The 19,844-nt window shown below is 34.0% G+C and overlaps 1 protein-coding gene and 3 long non-coding RNA genes across 11 annotated transcripts; 2 read left to right on the plus strand and 2 right to left on the minus strand.

Annotated features, from left to right (window-relative positions):
* Positions 1-56: 56 nt before the first annotated feature.
* On the minus strand, positions 57-5,462 carry LOC114303749 (uncharacterized). 5 transcript variants are annotated; one of them, XM_082892009.1, is made up of 7 exons: positions 4,929-5,457; positions 3,822-3,961; positions 3,358-3,471; positions 2,243-2,363; positions 1,831-1,926; positions 1,520-1,680; positions 72-467 (listed from the first exon to the last, which is right to left on the minus strand). In XM_082892009.1, the coding sequence occupies exons 2-6, from the start codon at positions 3,840-3,842 to the stop codon at positions 1,523-1,525; spliced, it is 510 nt and encodes a 169-aa protein (XP_082748135.1). In that variant the 5' UTR covers positions 3,843-3,961; positions 4,929-5,457; the 3' UTR covers positions 72-467; positions 1,520-1,522. The 5 variants fall into 5 exon arrangements, with proteins under 5 accessions (XP_082748138.1, XP_082748139.1, XP_082748135.1 ...); XM_082892010.1 differs by lacking the exon at positions 72-467 and having other exon boundaries at positions 1,358-1,680; XM_082892013.1 differs by lacking the exons at positions 1,831-1,926; positions 2,243-2,363 and having other exon boundaries at positions 69-467; positions 1,520-1,684; positions 4,929-5,462.
* A 942-nt stretch (positions 5,463-6,404) lies between these two features.
* On the plus strand, positions 6,405-8,535 carry LOC114303755 (uncharacterized). 4 transcript variants are annotated; one of them, XR_014342450.1, is made up of 4 exons: positions 6,405-7,108; positions 7,952-8,031; positions 8,138-8,252; positions 8,366-8,535. It is a non-coding gene; the product is annotated as an uncharacterized LOC114303755 (long non-coding RNA). The 4 variants fall into 4 exon arrangements; XR_014342451.1 differs by having other exon boundaries at positions 6,407-7,108; positions 7,952-7,989; positions 8,091-8,252; XR_014342449.1 differs by lacking the exon at positions 6,405-7,108 and having other exon boundaries at positions 7,850-7,989; positions 8,091-8,252.
* Positions 8,536-8,628: 93 nt separating this feature from the next.
* Positions 8,629-10,963, plus strand: LOC114295442 (uncharacterized). The gene is made up of 4 exons (XR_014342447.1): positions 8,629-8,979; positions 9,714-10,405; positions 10,674-10,711; positions 10,798-10,963. It is a non-coding gene; the product is annotated as an uncharacterized LOC114295442 (long non-coding RNA).
* Positions 10,964-15,884: 4,921 nt separating this feature from the next.
* LOC114295436 (uncharacterized) lies at positions 15,885-19,839 on the minus strand. Its single transcript, XR_003640903.2, has 3 exons — positions 19,747-19,839; positions 19,544-19,651; positions 15,885-16,193 (listed from the first exon to the last, which is right to left on the minus strand). It is a non-coding gene; the product is annotated as an uncharacterized LOC114295436 (long non-coding RNA).
* Positions 19,840-19,844: the final 5 nt, after the last annotated feature.

Consider the following 19,844-nt stretch of genomic DNA (forward strand, 5'->3'; position numbering starts at 1 on the left):
TTCATAATTTTCTGAGATCGGGAACTATTTTAAAAAAATACAAAATCGAACTATTTTCACACAGAATTTACACAGTAGTCAAATCCAAAATTTGCTCAATTAAATTATATACGGTCTATTTTTTTAGAAAAATTATGGGTCATTACATAAATTATCCAAAAAGTTATATACCATCCAAAACTGTACATATATAAGTTGGTAAACATTACCCAAAACTATTCAAAAATTATAGAAATCTATTTATCAAAGTCCTCAAAAACTATCCATAGATGTTTGTTCTACTCAAAGTCAAAGCTAATGAAATGGGTTGGCCAAGCAACAGTGCTTCCAATAGCATCTTCAGGCACAAATGCAAGCCCTCTTACTCTACCATGCCGTTCTGGACCAAATGCATGAACAATTGCATTACTTTTTATAGACATTGGCCCTTCTTCTGTAGAAGGCTCGTGAAGCTCTTGAACCTTATTCTGCAATATATAACATTCAAGATAAAGAACCCAAGTCAGACAATGTTAGTAATAAGTAGGTCTTTTCTTCAATCTTCTTTCCTTGTTTTTGTTTTATTTGATGTAATTTGTGCTAAAATCATGATGTATAATATAATTAGCTCTAAAAACTTTCGTTATCACTTCTTTCTTTTCCTATGCACAATAGAAAACACTTCTCCTTTTACTAAAGTATAATGTATTTTGCACCCATAAGAGGGAAAGGGTCGAGAAAGAATCATATACATGTTAACAAAACAAAGAAAGTGATGTATGATCCCCTAATTTTATTATCTTGCAGGCCATCTTACTTCTTGGATGGTAAGAGATGCAAGTGAAACTTTGTTTTGCAAACTCACGAGGCAAAGAAAAATCCTTCAAGGATAAGTTTTGTGAATATATAGATATATTAAAAAATCAAACAAATTAGAAGAAAATTAAAAAATGTAGAAACTATACATGAATTATAGCATGCAAGTCATATGAAAGAAGTTCTAAAATACAGGACCCTTTCATCTAAAAACTCCTCCACTTTTTAACCACCCTTTCCCTTATAATTCTAAACCCTTAATGAGCAAAACTTTCATGACCCAAGTCCCATTTCTCAAATTCCTAGTGTTGGCCTACATCATAAAACCTCCAGAGTCATAGGGAAGGGGATTTTGTTATAATGTTGGCCAAACAATCTGCTAAAATACTCTACAAGTCTGGAATCATACAAGTATACCAATACGGAACAAAAATGCTCTGTACACATTTCCCATTCTCCTTGATGAAGTCTAGATCTTTCACAAAATGAATTTTTTTGTGAATACAAAAGAAAAAATCAGCAGTTCCAAAATGCATAGGGATTTGTAAAACTTGGCAATTCTGATGAGATGAACAAGTACTAGTGAGTAGAAGAAATTTCCAAGCCATAGAATTTGAGGAATATTGGGAAAAGAAAATAATTGCACAACAAATTGTCCAAAAATTCAACAAGAAACAAAGAAATGAAATTAACCATAAAGAAGAGCAAGCAAACATCTACTCACATATTATAGCACCACTACCACTACAGTCTGACAAACGGGTCTTTCTTTTCCATCCAAAGCAATTGCTGCCTTTGGTCCAGAAATAGAACTGCTAATGTTTAACAAAGCTATAGTTGAACATAAACACTTCAAACAATTCTGTCGCGAGGTTTGTGTCTGAGATCCCTGTAGTAATGTAAATTAGAAAATTTTACCTGAATTAGTGGAAGATTTCTAACCCATTCTAATTTTAACTAGACTCACCCACCAAAAATTAAACAAACTTAAAATAAATATATAAATTTAAGTTTCTAGGAAGTTGAGGAAAACATATCCCTCCATGTTGATTGGTTCTGATGAAGGGTTTGAAACGTTGCTCTCATTTTCCAACCCGGATTTTACATGAAACCCAACTGACCTCAAGTGTGCTATATTAATTATTCATCACCAGAAAATAAAAAATTAGAAAAAAATAAAAAAAATAATCAAATACACAAAATTTGAAAAAATCCTGGAATTGTGTAAATTCTGAAAAATTCAGTAGAATTGGGTTTGATTGTAAAAATTCAATTACATTTGAGAAACCAGGCATGATTTTTAGAGTTTTTGCGTGGAAGAGAGTAGTGAGTGAGAGTATTCACAGGGCAAAAGGACTGCAATGAAATGCTAAAAGAACAAATAATACTAATGGGCATTTTGATGGTTTAAAATTGAAAAAGGGCAGAGAAATTGGGGGGGACTCACAGTGCTTTAGGGAGTACAGAGAGCAGACTTGGAAAGCTAAGGAGGCCACTACAGTGGATGAGAGATGAAACGCCATCCCTCTCTCTCTCTCTCTCTCTCTCTCTCTGCGAAGAAGATACACCTATCACAGAGAATTTGTAAATGTGAACAACAAAAAAGTGCTAGAAACAATTACATGTTCTAAAATTACTATTAGATGATGCATTAACCTACTTCCTATAAGTCTCTATCTGAGTTTTCAACGCATGGTACTGTTACAAAATTCATGAAGCTTTGGATAGTTAGCTAAATTGATGCAAAAAAATTCGTATGTATTCATTCTAGACAGAAGAGGAGAGATTATGAGGGAGTAGAAGAAAGCATTGAAGCAGCAAAAAATGGGAAACTCACACAAGGAGAATAGGAAGATTGAAATGATGTTATCTATATAAAAAAATGCAAAAGAATAATTTTAAAAAAAAGGGCAAAAAACCCAAAAAGGCTGTTCACACCAACTGTATAGACAAAATGAAGCATTAATGAGCCTCTCGGGTGGCCCACGGAGTTGGGGGTACAATCCCCAGCTCTACCAATTAGTGAAGCTGTATCATGCAAGATAATTTATTTATAGCCTTCAAAAAAGGTCTCCAATGAAATTTTGATGAAATTGCAACAAATCAACGAAAAAGATATGAAAATGAGAAAAAATGACAAAAAATAAAAATAAAAATTGTGACTTAAATCGGAAACCAATATCTTAGATCACAAATAAAAAAAATGTATGTGCCTGGGAGTTAAATTCAAACACACTCATCATCATGTGCAAAAGGTTGGGGTTTGAAGATTCATATAAAGGTACTCATGCATCTACTTTAAAGTTGATAAGAAATTCATTCAAACATTTAGTTTATTATAAGAAGACTTAAAATGCCACAGCAAACATATTTTACTGAAGTAAAATTTAAAAGGAATATTAAAGGACTAAGTACTAGTTGAATGGTGAACTGGCATGGATCACACATCTGAACAGAGAATTTCCGAACAGGAAAAGTAATTACTCAATATGATAAAGTAAGAATTCAATAAATCAAAAATTCATAAAGGTAATCCTAAAGCCGACCATTGAGAGTGTCTACCTTAAAAGCATTGGGGATTGTGTTAGTCATTTTATCCAGAACAAAACCTCTTGCTATTGTTCCCAATATTTCGGAGACAATTGTGATCCCTTCAAAAACCAAATCTGGTTCGCTCTGCCAAAAGACCCAAGTTAAATGTTTTTAACATGCAATAAACACAAAAGAAAGATGAATCAGGTGTCGTATAAAGTGATATAAAAAAACTATTCTTATTACAAAAAATAAAATAAAAATCTTTGAAATTTACCATGTGATATTTATTATATTAGTTCTGACGGATAAGGCTTCTCATTATCGATTATATGAATTGTAGGATCACTATGCTACACTTTTGGAAAATGTAGATATGCTTAATGAAGCTATATGTCCTGTCTATTTCTAGGAAAAAAGGCACTCTCAAAGATTAATAAGCCGAGGTTTTGGAAACGTGTGGCATTTAACCAATAGAGAAAATAGTATATTACCTTCCGTGTCAAAACTTTCATAACATCCTTTGCTGCTTTAGACTTGGAAGCTTCATCCTTTGCCAGAGACCAACTTTCTTCGATTCTTCTTCATGAATATTTTCGCTTCTTGTTTGACATAGCTTTTCAAGACTCGCAGCCTATTAAGAATGTATGAAGATCAGTAGAGAAAAGAAGTGCATCGTAAAATCTTTCTCAGTTGGACACTCATGACAGGGGACGTACACAAAACAGTTTTTATTCTTTGATGTAATACAAGATGAAGCAAAGGCTTTTATATTTTCTGATGTAATAAAATCTACACATCAAAATGGGTTAAGGAAATGCCAAGTATCAACTCACTCACTGACCAAACTAAAATGATAGCTATGGCTATTTGAAGCGATAAGTAACTATCACCACTACTGCATTTTTTTGGACAGAAAACATTTTTGAGAAAAAGTTTTCCGCATTTAACATTTGGTATGAGCACGATAGAAAATGGAAAACAAAAATCAACAAAAACCATTTCAAGTTTATTTAGGCGGAAATTTTTTCCATGAAAATCCTTTAAACCATTGTCGCTTTAAACCATGGGAAAATGAGGTTTCACTTTTAATAATAGTATAGAGATATATATATATATATTAAAAAAACACCCACAAGAAAACAATATAAAAGTATAAGTGGCATTTTATCAAGCACCTAGGAGGCATAAATAACATATGTATAGTTTTCTTCTCTGCTGGAGACATCCCAACATAGAGATACCTAAGCAAACACAGATACACAAACATACCCAAACTGATAATAAAAAATTTCTACTGAAATTCTTCAATTGCAGAACAGGTGTTTAATGTCAAATCTATACATAATAGGATTACCTTAAGTATATTAAAAGCATTATCACCAAACTTAAAATCCAAAAATAAATAAATAAATAAATAAATCCTGACTTCAAGGTGAATTCTGCCACTTAAAGCAGCCAAAATTGATATAATTCAAGTTTAAAGAAATATCAAACACAGTGAACAAATATTTATGTTCAGTAAGAACCACAGATCAAATAAAAAGCATTTATATCAGCAAGTGGATTAGACCCTTTTTTCGCAGTATATTCAATCATACCTTTCAAAATCACAATCTCATCCTCTTCACTCCACAACCTCTGTAACAATTGCTTCTTCGTATCATCACTAGTCTTCTTCGCTGACTCCTCTTGAACAAGCACATCAGAATACACCGCTTTCTTCTTCGCCCTCTTCAATTCCTAATCGTTATTGTTCTCGCTCGTCGCAGTCCTTTTTGCTGGAGATTTCGCCGAACCAGGTTTGGATCTAGGTTTCATAGTAGCTTGGGAGGATTGTCTTCCATGGGTTTTGAAGCAAGAGGCTTGATGAGAGGATTGGTGGGAGGGGAGTCCGATTCGGAGCGTTAATTGTCTTCAGATGAAGATTGGGGATTTGGTGTTGAGGTCTGAGCGATCACTAGTTTCTTCAGAGACAAAAAGGGTTTTTATGATGAAGAAGTCTTCTTGAGTTGGTTTTGTTCAGATTCAGAGTCGTCGTACCGTCAATCGCCGCCGAAGAGAGATTGAATCCCTTCGAACCAGTTCTCTTAGGATTAGAATCTATTAGAAGTCAAATAGTTGATGTATATGTTCTTTTATATATATATTATTTTGGTCAATTGGCGCCATAAATTTCATTTTGGTACTTATTTTATTTATTTATTTTTTGTCATATCATTCATGACGTAAATTGTGCGTCATAAAAAGTATAATATTTTTAACGGCAAGCGTTGTGTGCACCGTAAAAAGTTCAATACTTTAACGGCATGCGTTATGTGCATTATGAAAAGTGCAATACTTTTCACGACTAGCGTATGTGCGTCGTGTATAATTAATGTATTAACGGCACGCCATATACACGTCATAGAAAGTTTTATTATTTACGGCGTACATTGCAAGTCGTAAAAAAATCAACGTTATTACCATTCACGGCTTACACAACAGACATGTCGTGGTTGGAAAAGTATTTACGACGTGCAAAAAAAGCAAGTCATAAAAGTGAGAAACTACGGCGTGCATTTATTGTATGCCGTTGATGTAGTGGCGTAAAAAGTCAGTTTTGTTGTAGTGTGCCCTTTCTAAACTTGTACCTAAACCTCTTACTTATCCATTATGTTGTTGTTGGGGCCTTGGTTTGTTTCATAACTGCTAAGTTAGCTTTTTCCATTAAGGCTTAGTCGAGCACATCCACATACGTAGGCAATTTCAAGATGCCAACTCGGTCAAACACTTCCAAAGTCAAGCCTCCTTCAAATTTCCATGCCTTTTTGTAATCGATATCCACCATGTGTGGAGCAAACCGGGCCCACTACAGGAAATCAGGGATTCACGGCTTTTAATTAATGGCATTTTATGAAACGCCATTTTTTCTAATAATTAATGGCTCTTTTTAAATGTCGCAATTGTTATTAATCAAAACGGTCCCATTTATGAATAGATGACGCTTAGAAACGCCTTCAAATCCTATCTCTCCACAAACCTTTATTTTGTCTCTCCAAACCTTTATTTTGAAAACCCACCGCCGTCTACAATATGAAGTTTAAATCTCTCACTCGCTCAAATCTCTCACTCTCATGCTCTCTCTCGATTCTTCTTCAGAGCGATTGCAATTTCGAAGTTTCTCAGAGCCAACCTATCTACATCCATGTGTATTCAATCTCATAGTTTGTTAGAGCGATTGCGATTTTGAAGTTCGATTTTGAGCACCGCCGTCTACAATCTTAGAAAAACCAATCGAATCTTTCAAAATCTGCTTCAGCTCCGTGAATTATCACTGTGGATTTGGAAATCTTCGTCTTCTTCGATTAGAGGTTTGTGCTTTCGGTCATCTTGTTTGTCTACAAACCTTATTTTGTTTCTCCAAACCCTTATTTTGAAAACCCACCGTCATTTACAATATGAAGCTCAAATCTATCACTCACTCAAATCTCCTACTCTCTTGCTCTCTCTTTCTCTCTGGTCCATGGGTATAGGATGCAGGTATGTTCTATGGAATCATTGTCGGTTGCTGAGGGTTTTAGATCGAATCAATATGAAGTTCTCTCTCTTGATTCTTCTTCAACTTGGTGATTTATCTCAGAGAGATTGCGATTTCGAAGTTCGATTTTGAGCACCGCCATCTACAATAACCAATCAAAACTTCAAAATCTGCTTCAACGCCGTGATTTATCTCAGTGGTGGTGTTCTATTTGTGATTTATCTCTGTCGATTTGGACCTCTTCGTCTTCTTCGATCAGAGGTTAGTGCTTTCGGTCCTTTGTTTTACAATCTCGGAACTCTACAATCTCATTGGATAGAAGGACAGAATATTCATTGGATCCTGTGCTATATTCAGAGGTTAGAACTCTACAATCAGATGTTAGAACTCTACAACCTTTGTTTTTCAATTCTATATCCTGTGCTATATTCATTGGATAGAAGGACTGAATATTATTGAATGACATTATATAACACTGCTTAATGTTCAAATTGTAAAAATTCCATGCCACTTCAATTTTCCTGTTCATATAAAAAGGTGCCTCGACATTGGACTCCCAGATGAATGCAACATGAGGTAGTAAAGAAATCTATGCTGAATTATAATTTATAAGAAAATGAAGCTATATATAAATATATTCTTATTAGTGAGATTGAGAAAACAAAAGAAGCCCCAGAAGTTATGTGTATTAAGGGTGAGAATGCATGTAGGAATTAGTAAAAGTTGAGACGAGGGTTTGTTGTGTTGTGTGGTGAAGATACCTTGTATGTTGTGTCGAAGATCACAAGTGGAATGAAACATTAGAGAGGTTGAGATAGAGTGCTTTTTTAATTTTGTTTATTTATTATTTGTAGATAAGGTGGACTTGAGATAGAGAAAGAGATTTATTTATGTGGACCTCATTTCAAAAGTTTTTCTTACATATATATTGTTTTAGAACTCTTCTTCTTTTTGGTTTGGTTGCTGGTAACTTCCTCCATATTCCTGTGTCTGTAATTTGGTATTTAATTGGACAAATGTATGGCTCAGTAAATGTGGCCGTCTGTTCTTCTCTTATTCATGTTTTGGCTTTCCTAATTCAAAATATGCTTACTTAATTTTCAGAAACTTGGTGGCATAATAGCTTTTCTGGATGAAGCTTGGTAAGTGTCATACTGCTGTAAGCATTGTCTATTTTATGTAGGGTAATGGCTTGAAAATAAATTCATCACATTCACTATTAATTTATGATTTCATTTGATAGTTCTTGTGAGATAGATGAGGCTTATTTTTTTGTTGTATGTTCCCAAGATCAACACATGAAACCTTTGCCCAAAGGCTGTACCAGACATTCAGAATCCATAAACGCTTCACTAAGCCAAAATTATCACGTTCTGATTTCACTATTTGCCATTATGCTAATGATGTAAGTTTCTATTCTTTGTGTTATTATATGGACTTATTTAATTGTTCATTCACCTCCAGAATATACACTTTTGAAACAAAAAACATTGACCAACACTTCAATTTATTTTTCAGGTCACCTATCAAACTGAATTTTTTCTGGACAAAAACAAAGATTATATGTTATTGCTAAACATCAAGCACTCTTGAGTGCTTCCAAATGTTCTGTGTCGGGTTTGTTTTCAATTTCATCTGAGGAGTCATCTAAACAATCAAAGTTCTCTTCAATAGGTTCATGGTTCAAGGTCTGATGTTCTCTCTCTCTCTCTCTCTCTCAAATTATCTAGTTCTTTTGTACAACAGCTTGACTTACGAAATTCCTGTTGTACTTTTTGCAGCAACATTTGCATGAAACTCTGAGTTCGACTGAGCCTCGTTATATTCGTTGTGTGAAGCCCAATAATCTTCTTAAGCCAGCTATTTTTGAGAATAGCAATGTTCTCAAAAATAACCTTTAGATAGTCACTAAATAGCTATTTTTGGGGTAAGGAAGGGTAACTTTTACATGGTGTTGGAAACAAAGCTGGCAGCCTTCTTTTTTTCTTTCAAATTTTATTTGTTTTATGTGTCTCCTTCCAGGGAGTCAATGAGGCAATTAGGATCAGTTGTGATGGATATCCTAAAAGAAAACCTTTTTTGGAATTTGTAGATCGATTTGGCATGCTGGCACCTGAAGTTTTGGATGGGAGGTAATTTGTTTTTGTTTTTTTTTTTTTTTTTGGGTTAGTTATATCTTGGTTACCTTTTATAATTAGGATTAGTTGTGTTGGATGTATTGATTCCTCATCAATACATCTTTTTCATGTTTGGTTGTTCGTCATACCTTTAAATCTGCCTCGAACTGTGATGGATGTTTATGATGCCAATGCTTCAATATAAAAAGGAATACTAGCTAGATTGATGATTGTTGATTCCCCTGATATCATTGATATGTTTGAAACATATCATTGATATATTTGTGATGTTCTTATATTTAGGTGCCGAAAAAAAAAAAAACAAGTAATTAGGCACTATAATTCTCATTTGCATGAAAACCAAAGATATGAGTCTTAAAACATTTGGATATATTTGTTCATTCATACTAGATGGTTTTTGGTCTGTTTGGGAAAAAGTAGAGCATCCATTTTTGGATTCTTATGTTGCCTTTTGACATCTTGTAATTAATATAAATTCAAATATTGGATTATAATTACTCTTTTTATTTTTATTTTTATTTTTTCCCAATACTCATACAGATTATTGCTAGTTTTTGATGAACTTTATTGTGTTTGCTTACATGACCTTAAATGGTAGTCATAGATATATGTAATTGCTTACATTAATTTTTACTTTTGCTGGTGTAAACTGTTAAACATGTGGCCTGTTTTTACTTCCTCGATGACTTTTGCTAAACAGATCATACTTATTACACTTACTTTTGCAGATTGGTAAGACAGGTGTTTATAAGGGCTGGTCAAATGGTAGAGCTAATTTTCTAGGAATTTTGCACTATTTGGAACATTTGCTCAAAATAAAATAAGGTAACCTCACTATGGACCTTAAAATCTTCAAATTTCATGGTCGATCATTATGATGCAGAGGACTACATTGTTGGATGTTCATGTAAAACCAGCTAAAATATGTGTAGCATTTGATCCATGACTTTGGGTTCCTCATGTCCTAGTAAAAAATGCTTGGAAAATGTGGGTTTTGTTGCTCTGCTCTTTCTTTTTTAAAATTGTATGGTGGAATTTTATGATTATGGGTACTTAGAAACTTTGATCTTTATAATGAGTTGATTTGAGGAAGAGAATGATTAAGTGGTCTTGTATTCTTCATAGTGTTCTGGGAATTATACTTAGAGGTGGAGCTAGGACTCGCAATTGCTCTCTTACAAACAAGAAAGCAAAACTAGCTATTCCTTTAGGAGCAAATTATCACCTGATTGACATTTTGGTCAGTAATTGCCTAAACAGCAACATATCAAAGATCTATGTTCTTACACAATTCAATTCTGCATCTCCAAATCGTCACCTTTCACGGGCATGCGCAAGTAACATGGGTGGCTACAAGAATGAAGGTTTTGTTGAAGTTCTTGCTGCTTAGCAAAGCCCAGAGAAACCCAATTGGTTCCAGGTAGTATAAAATCTGAACTCTAAACCTTTCAGTCTTATATTGTGCAACAGCTTTTCATTTCTATGAGACAGTATTTGTGGCTGTTTGAGGAGCACAATGTTCTAGAATTCTTAATTCTTGCTGGGGACCAGAATTTTGGCTCTAGTATCCCCTGATTAGTTTGTACTACTTCATTTGTATTATGTTAATTTGAAATCTGAATTTGATTACTTATTAAATACACATAAGGGACTCTCTTCTTACTTGTCTTCTTCTTCGTTTTGACTAGCCTCTATGTCTCTGCATCTGCTTCCTCTTTCATTTCAGGTATGCAAAACCCAATACTTATCATTCTATATATGTATATCTATTGTAATAATAGTAATTTTTACATATGGGTTTGTGTAATGCAGATGATATATTTGGGGGTTGATATTGCAAATAGGAACATCAATTTTGTCACTGAAATGTTCACTTCTGGGACTCTAAAACAGTAAGTACAAGATTAGGGGCTTTACGCAGCAAATAAGAGTGAAAGATGCGATTGTAAAGGGAACTTACTGTCCACATACAAATAAATAAGGAAATTAATTGTTCCAATGAGTAATAGATAAAAATATTATGAATAATGAATGATAGAATGCTTCCAAGCTTACAAATTAATATATTTACAGATTCACTAAAAAAAAACATATCAAAGCACACAAATCATATATTTACAATGAGTGAACATTAATATTTTTCTTCCATGAACCAAACTTGTTGCCATTGAAGGGTGAAAAACATAAAAACAAAGGCAACTAAAAGCGAAAGAAAAACAAACAAATCCTAAATTTCTAGTGGAGTATTTCCTTGTTACTTTATTAGCCTGAAAGTTAATTGGAAACCTACAAGTTTTGGAATGAAAAAACCCCAATACACAACTTTCTAATTTCGTTCATACTAAATTAAGGGCTGACACTATTATATAGTATACAAGCATAGAAGTATATATCATATAGATGAAAAGAAAACCAAACAATTTCACTATATATAATTATGGGTTTCCTGCAACTGCATAACACAACAAAGAAAAGCTTTTACCAATATATGACTCTGTTTTGAATTGAAACTTATAATCCTTTTGCAGTATAGGAAATATATAAAATAGCTTTATACATGATGTTGGAAAGTTATCTTTATGATCATTCAAATTAGAATCTCGATTCAGAACAATTCTATAGCAGCATAAGTTAAATAGATGAGGTGAATATAAATTGATTGTGAATTGGCCAGACCCAAGTTTTACATTCATTCTTAGATTCAGTAAATGTTTATATACTGAGAATTCATCATGTTTCAGTAGTTTGATTTTCTCCACTCTTCTGCTGCTACTTGCTATATAGAAGTAGGAAACCCCTTTCTCTGCTTGAAATATATTTTTCTGTGTAACCCAGACGAAATATATATATATATATATATATATGCATTTATGTGATGTTTGTTGTTTGAACCTATTCAGAGCACAGTAATATTTTTTAGTAATATTCATTCATATTTATAATGTGGGTCAGAGCTTGGTTTTGGCTATAGATGATGTTACTAGATTTGTTTCTTCAAGTTTTATTTTATTTTTCCTAAAAAACCAAAGAGTGGAATTTTTGTTTATGTAATAGTAATCTTGATTGTGAAATATTTCATGAAGCTTCTTTGATCTGGCATAAACCCTTGTTCACTTTGATTTTCCTTTATACCATTCTACATATAGTTTGTTCCTAATCTTTAAAAAAAAATGCTCTATTTCAAATTTGTCATTGATTTATAGAACTTATGAATCGCTTTTACTAGACATTCAAAACTGGTTATGAACATTTTAATAGGGTTCTTTTCTTTGGCACATGGACTCTATGTTTTGTTGCTCATTGATGCTTGATCTGTATAAAATGTCATCCAAGTGCATTTCGTGCCAATCTGTTGGAAATTTATAGCTTTCTTATAAATTAACAGTTAATGATTGTTTTATGGCGTAGTTGTTTATACAGGGTTGTTAGATTTAAAATTATAGCCCTCTAATTGTTTGTTCTAAAGCCTGAATAAAGGTAACTTGGTACAAAAGATGTATTGATGTCTTTGGTTCATCAACACATCTTGATGGTCTCTGAATAATGAATTTTCTGTATTCAAACATTAGGATTCAAATTGATTGTTTACAAGCTCTGTCAAATCATATGGTTTGGACCATGAATTGGAAAACACGTATCCATGTTCCACATATTTTCTACTAGCAGATGTGTTTGATAATTGAGGAATACTAGTTTCTTTTTAGTTTTTAGATCCTTTTAGATTTTTGACTATTACAAAGAGGTTTCTCATTGTTGCTACAAACAACTAATGAGTAAAGCTAAAGTTTGTTTTGTTTACTAGTCACTTGGTATCTAAGCCATGTCCTTTGGACTAGAGCTTGAGCTGTCCTAAACTACTCTTTTTATAAAGCTGTCTTTCTTTTACAACTTTTCAAATTTGTGTAGCTTATTCAAATCATATAATAACCATTTCAGTGCAAATTCAATCCAATAAACCGAGTTGGATTTTTTTTCAAAGGGGTCCCAAGGGTAGTATCAACTCTTGCTCAAAGAACTGATACTTATTGATATGGCATTAGCAAGGTTTGCAAGGACTGGCTTGAGACAGTCTGGAGGTGCCATTGGTAATTACACAAACGAGAGAGATTTCATCTGTGAGAGTGTGTCGACAAGCAAGCGTTCCTCACATATTGTTGAAAATGTCACATCATGAGTATTTATGCTTTAACATTCTTGCTCAACTAGAATCAGATTTGTCATTCTTTATTGGAATATGAATTCATTTCAATATGTGGGTTATCCATTAGTAGGGGTGTGCGCGGTGCGGGTCGGTGCGGTTTGAGAGAAAAATAGAAACCGTATGGCGGGTGGCGGATTGATAAAAGTGTCACTAGAATTTGCCATTTTCCTTATCAAAAACCGGCGGTTCGGTTGGCAAATAATGGCGGATTTGCCTTGGCGGTTCGGGCGGATTGGCGGTTTATAAAAAATATAATTCAAATTACAAAATTTAAATCAAAGAGTAAAAAAAGGACGAGAGATACCGTGATGTTAAGCATCTTGCGAAGCTTTCTTCTGATGCAGTAAGTGTAGCAACAACATGATAATATCAACGACTATGCCATCAGTTCATTACAAGCATCTGTGGAAGCTACAATGATCAAATACAATACATAAAATTAATATAATTCAGGGTTTACAATATATTGAAAATGTTTACTATTGAAAAGTATTTAGATTGAAAAGTAAATTGGAATTCAATTTTATTTTGGATTACTGACATCTTGAATTCCCCTCGAACAGTAATGTAATACCATATTCTAAGGTATAGAACAACAAGCAAACTTAAGTAAAAAAGAATTTTTAGAATCTTATAAAACATTATTTAATAGCGGTGCGGGTCGATGCGGTTTGGAAGAAAAATAGAAACCGGCGGATTGATAAAAGTGTCACTAGAATTTGCCATTTTTCTTATCAAAAACCAGCGGTTCGATTGGCAAATAATAGCAAATTTGCCTTGACGGTGCGGTTTTGGCGGTTTCGGCGGTTTCGGCGGTATTATGCACACCCCTATCCATTAGTACACAGAAAGCAAAAGCAGAGAAAGAGAAAGAGAGAGAGTATCATGCTGATTTGTGAAGTCACAATTATTATAAACTTATTATTATCTTGATAGAAGCGCGTTAAAATTTTTTTTCTACCTTTTTCTGCAGTTTCAAAGCCTCAGAAATGACTAATTTATTTAAATTGTTCCTCTAGGTGCAAAACCTTCTTTAACAGATGTTGAGTTGTAATGTAGATCTTATGTTTTATAGCTGTAACACTTCTCCTATTATTGATTTATGCACTTTACCTAATTTGGCTTCTATGTTTTGATGCAAGCATCCAGACCAGTGAAGATTACATATTCTATACCTATATCAGCTGAGTTTAATGAATTTAGTAACAAGGACAAGACATTAAATTAAATCAAAACTCATGGGGTTTGTCTTGATGTTTTTCCTATTATTTTTTGGGGAATGTTAAAACATGATTTGTGGATATGTTATTTTGTAGTTAATGGTGATTGTATATTAAATTGAATAAGAAAGTGAATTAATGTTGTATTTGCTACTTGACAGCTTTTCACATAATCAGCTTATCTTTTGACAAATGTTCATTTGAATGGGAATGGGAGTTATTGTTTCATTTAGTGCTATTTTTCAATTTTATTATAGGTATTTTTTTAGTTCAACCACATAGAATTGGCACAATTTCAAAAAAAAAATAAAAAAATAAAGATATAATCGTGTTTTTGAAAACGTCACTATAGCCAACGATTATATTTTTAAAATAAAAAAAAACTATGACGACATTTTTGAAACGTCGCTTAAAGTTGTCACGACGTCAGTTTAACGTTATTTAACACATTTAGCGGCGTTTTTTAAAATGTCGCCTTTAACACTTTAACAACGTTTTTAAAGCGCCACAATGTTATAGCGACGACTGCATCTTTGGTGTTTGGTGCTAAGCGTCACAAAAAGAATTAATGGCATTTTTGGCATCTATAGCGGCGTTTTTTAAACATTGCTAAAAGCTGAATTTCCTGTAGTGGCCAATTCAGTGAACTTAGCTTCATACCCGGCTATTGACATCTTGCCCTGCTTGAGTTCTTGAAATTCAGAAGCTTTACGGTCCTGGAAGCACTGAGGAAAATACTTATCGTAGAAGATTTCCTTAAATTGAACCCACGTCATGTTTCCATTATCATTTCAGATTAGCAGCCACCATCTTCGGGCTTCGTCCTTTAAAGAATAGATTGCCAAGAGCACCTTCTGAGTCTTAGAGCAAGGAAATACTTCATGTAGTTTCTCCATTTCCCGTAACCATGTCTCTGCCTTTAATGATTCAATACCACCCAAGATAGTTGGCGGTTTCATCTTCATAAACTTCTAAGTTAAGTTGATGATATCATTGTTATTCGGCTCAATTTGTACTGGCAAAGGCAGAGGGGGCAAAGGTTGTTGCCTCAAAGATTCTGTTAAAGTTGCAAGCATTTGTTCCATGCAACTCATGCGAGTCTCAGAGGATTCAGCTGTACCATCACTTCTTGTATTTTCTATTTGCTATAGGTACACAATGACAATAATAAACAGAGGCAGAGGCAATAGTTCTTTTCACAAGGTTTACATTCAGTTCATTCTATTTCAAATTCACATGTTCTTATTGTCGGTTTCTTATCCATAGAATTTACACACACACTCACACATGCAGATATAATGTCCCTAATTCCTTCTAGAACATCCTAAAGCTCAGATGGACTCGTGTGTGCGGTATAACTCATGCTCTAATAACACTCTATCATAACCCAAACCCGCCTTTATGAGTTTAGCACCGTAACTGGCTAGTAATCCCAGGATTACCAAAGGCCTCTGAACAAATTAACAAAATACGAGAGCTAGCGAAAGCAAATATATTAAACATACGTAGTCCATTGAGTTGTGTCGACAAACATGGGGCATGAAATTAAAACTTTATATACATAAACTTACATATTACATCATGTAAACGTTCATCTTACATTGACATTACACATATAATAAGACAAAATAACTGTTCACAAAACAACAAAAGTCTTAAACTTATAACTTGTTTTACCAAACTCGACCACTTGACTTTTTTCGGAACCTCCTCGAGAGGCACAAAGGTTGGCCAACAAAACCGATCTCCAGGCAATCATCACTGAGCCTGGTCACGTGCCTGATCACCTACACACATAAATAATAGAGTGAGCGAGAGCCCAGTGAATAATAACAAAGTAAAGATTTTAATGAATGATGTCCATAACAGATTCAGATTTCAATTCTCTTATCAAATTGGAAACATAGTCATATTCATAATCACGTTCAAATCATGTATGGTACATCCATTAGCATTAACATATCACTTTGGTTATGCATATCAAGTTCCATAATGGAACCTCCGGTACCGGGTAACATATCTCATACGTGGGTCACGGTATTGTCTCCCTCGGGTGAGGGCTTATGCCACGGTATTATTTCCCTCGGGCGAGGGCCTGGTCCACGGTATTGTTTCCCTCGGGTGAGGGCCTTATGACCATAAGCCACAATATTATTTCCCTTGGGCAAGGACCTCTGCTAAAGATACCACAAAGACATTCAAATAATTGGATCATCATTTATGTAATCACAAAATAACCTTTTGAATTATTCAAAAACAGTTCATATCATATCATAATGTTCAGAAAGTATTTCATATCGAACATAGCTTTACTAAGTCATTACTCACAAATAGCTTCGATGGTGGAACAAATGGATCAAACCGCTCACGGCTCGTGACCTACACAAAAATATAATAGATACACTTATTGAAACACACACTTGGATAGTACTTATCTTATTCCATTTCGTTCTTAGTGTGTTTCTAAGTCTTATCCTTATTATAGTGTCTTAATTAAGGCTTAAGAATGTCTAGGATGCAATGAGGATGCCAAAATGTGATTCAAAACACTTAGTCAAATTTGCTGAAAACAGGATCTTCGCTCGAGCGCAACTTCCTTCGCTCGATCAGAGGTTCAAAACAAGGGTGGTCACTCGAGCGCAACTTCGGTCGCTTGAGCGGTCTGTAAACTCTGCAAAAGTACTAGTTGCATGACTTTTCTACTCGACGGTCGCTCGAGCACAAGACTGAGCAAATAGGGTCAGGTTTGGTCGCTCGAGCAATGCTGCAGAATTCTAAAATTTCCAGATTGTTTTCCAAGCTTCAAAACTCAAATTCAAACCAACAAAACACATCTTTTTGGGCCCAAAACTTGAGGTGACATGCAAACTTGTAAAACATTGTAAATTCAAAATCGTTTCGCAAAATCAAAGCCCAAAAGCATGCCAATTATGCAAAATCAAACTTGAAACTCATGATGCAAATATGCATGCAATTTCTTTGAACTTAAATTCTTCAAATCATGCTCAAACAAGATAGATTGATGGAAAACACGACGAAGTCTCAAAATTAAGTTGAAAACATGACATGCAAGGAAGAATTACTTGACATCAACTTCAAAATGTTATGGAAAATGCATGCATGTATGCATTGAGTCTTAATTCTCCAATCTTAGTTCAATTCTTGCATTATCACCTTAGTTCTCTTGAATCTATGTGATAAGTGACTCAATTACATCTAAAGTTTTGAATTCTTACCTTGAGGCCTTGAATTTCCAAGTGTCGAAACCTAATCTTTCAAATTCTCTTCTATTTTTGAACAATTTCAATAGGTCTCTCATTTTCTCTATTGCTCTCTCTCTCTCTCTCTCTCCCACGCTTGTGGCTTCAAGAATGGAGAAAGTGAGAGTGCAAAGTGTGTCCTAGAGGTTTCTTGTGCCTTATATAGGCTTGATTAAGAAGTTAATTAAGTTAGACTTACAACTAATCAATTGGCATTAATTATCATAATTAATTCGTTCTGAATCAAATTCCAATTAATCCTACCATAAATTTCTAAAAATCCTAAATAACACTTATATGATGTCAATTTCGTGATCGGGTGTCGATAAGGCCTTCAATTCGCAGAACAGAATAGAAACACAGACAAATATTTCTACAGCAGACAGATATAAACACAAATAACATATAATACATGCAATTAACACAGGATTTCCTCTTAATTACTTATTAGGCTTCCTTAATCATGGTCAAATAGTTAATCACAAGTCGGGGTTGTTACATTTTTCCTCGTAATTAACTTTTAATTCTTTAAATTTATGATTGAATATTGAGATTGAGATATATTTTGATATGAGACTCTTGAAATTGAAAGCTTTTGAGAATTTCCTTTGAAATATGAAGATTATGTCTTTATAATTGTTCAATTATTTGAATGGGGAAATTTAACTTTGTTCACATGGATGTATAATTTCTTGGAATTTGTGGAAACATTGGAAAGGTAGTTTTAAGGCGATAGATAGTCGATTTTGAAAAGAGTTGTGTTGTGCTGGTACCCGCGCGGGGAGTTAAGGAGCCCAATTGCCCTGTCTAGGCTTATCGCTGGACAAATGTGGGAAAATGTTTTTGGGTGTCCACTGGTCCTGCCGTATTGTAGTCGGCAAAAGTAGAAAAACGAATGATTTTGGGTGCCTACATCCTACTGTATAGCAATCGGCAAATGTAGGGATATTTTGGATACAAAACTATATATATATGTATGTATGTACTGGGGCTCTCTTTAGGGACTTTGTGGCTCATTTACCCTTGGTTTTGAAATGTGATTTATCATGGAAATCATAATATTTGATTTTGGATGCTTAACATTTATCTTGTGTTTAAAAAGGAAAATGTTTTAGTTGTGATAATGCCATATGAATTTTCAAATGATTAGATACTTTGTTAAAAGTATTTCTACTGGGCATCTAGTTCATTCCTATCTAACATTTCAGGAATTGTTGGTGTGATTCCGCCCAAGTGACAAGGCGGTGAAGATTTTTGAATGGAGCACGCGGGCTCATTGATTGTTAATTGTTGAAGCTTCGAGGCTAATGTGTATTGGGACCATGCGTCCATTTTGTTGTACCAAGGCAATGCCTTGTTGTTTGTATGCCATTAAGGCATTATTATTTTTATTTTCTAATTTCTTGGATTAGGTAAATGTTATTGTTACAAGGACAAGAACATAAAAATTGTAATATTTGATATGTAGACAAATGGAAGGAGGACTTTTGAGATCATTGTTATTATTTGTTTGGAAAGATATCAGATTAATTAGATTAGGAGTCATGTTTTAGTTTAATAGTTTTGGGGGCATTTCAGTAAAAACGCTAAAGTGATGCAGTAAGGAAACACAATCTTTCAAGTTGCAACAGAACAGCTGCAGCAGCTGCAACCATAGCTCAGTCCAACAGAGCAATTGTGACAGATTACAAATACATTCAAGTTCTTCTCTGATTTTCTTTAATTTTAACATGAGGAGCAAGTGTAAAGCAATAGCCAGGAATCTTTCAATTGAATTGAATGAAATCACAAGCTTTAATAACATATTAAGCTTTAGCTGGTTCAATATAATTTAGTACACAGTTATAATGTAATATATACGTTAAGCTAATTCATACCATTGCTTCCTGAAGCGCTTCATTGACAGGTTTCTCCTTTTGTCTTGTATGTCCTTTGATCCAAACATCCACTCTAGATATGGAATTTGGGTCTTGACTTTAATTTTTCTGGGGGGGAGGGGAAAAAAAACATAGTGCAAAATGGTTTAAGAACAAAATCAAAATGCTTTCGAAATAAATGTCGTCTATATTGCCAAACTTACCATGTCTTCCTCTAGCTGTGCATACGTTTTTCTATTCATCATGTGTAACGCCTTCTGTTTTGCTCTCATCTCTTTGAATTTATCACTCTTTTCTTGAG

Source organism: Camellia sinensis, chromosome 10, assembly GCF_055761805.1.
Source record: "Camellia sinensis isolate YWXY chromosome 10, ASM5576180v1, whole genome shotgun sequence".
Classification (NCBI taxonomy): Eukaryota; Viridiplantae; Streptophyta; class Magnoliopsida; order Ericales; family Theaceae; genus Camellia; species Camellia sinensis.

Bases quoted from the DNA above. Each gene is read 5' to 3' on its own strand.
- LOC114303749 (XM_082892009.1), bottom strand. From the start codon at position 3,842: ATGAAAGTTTTGACACGGAAG. The intron at 3,472-3,821 runs GTAATATACTAT...GTCTTTTGGCAG, and splicing joins TGAAAGTTTTGACACGGAAG to AGCGAACCAGATTTGGTTTT. The intron at 1,681-1,830 runs ATGTTTTCCTCA...TACTACAGGGAT, and splicing joins ACCAATCAACATGGAGGGAT to CTCAGACACAAACCTCGCGA.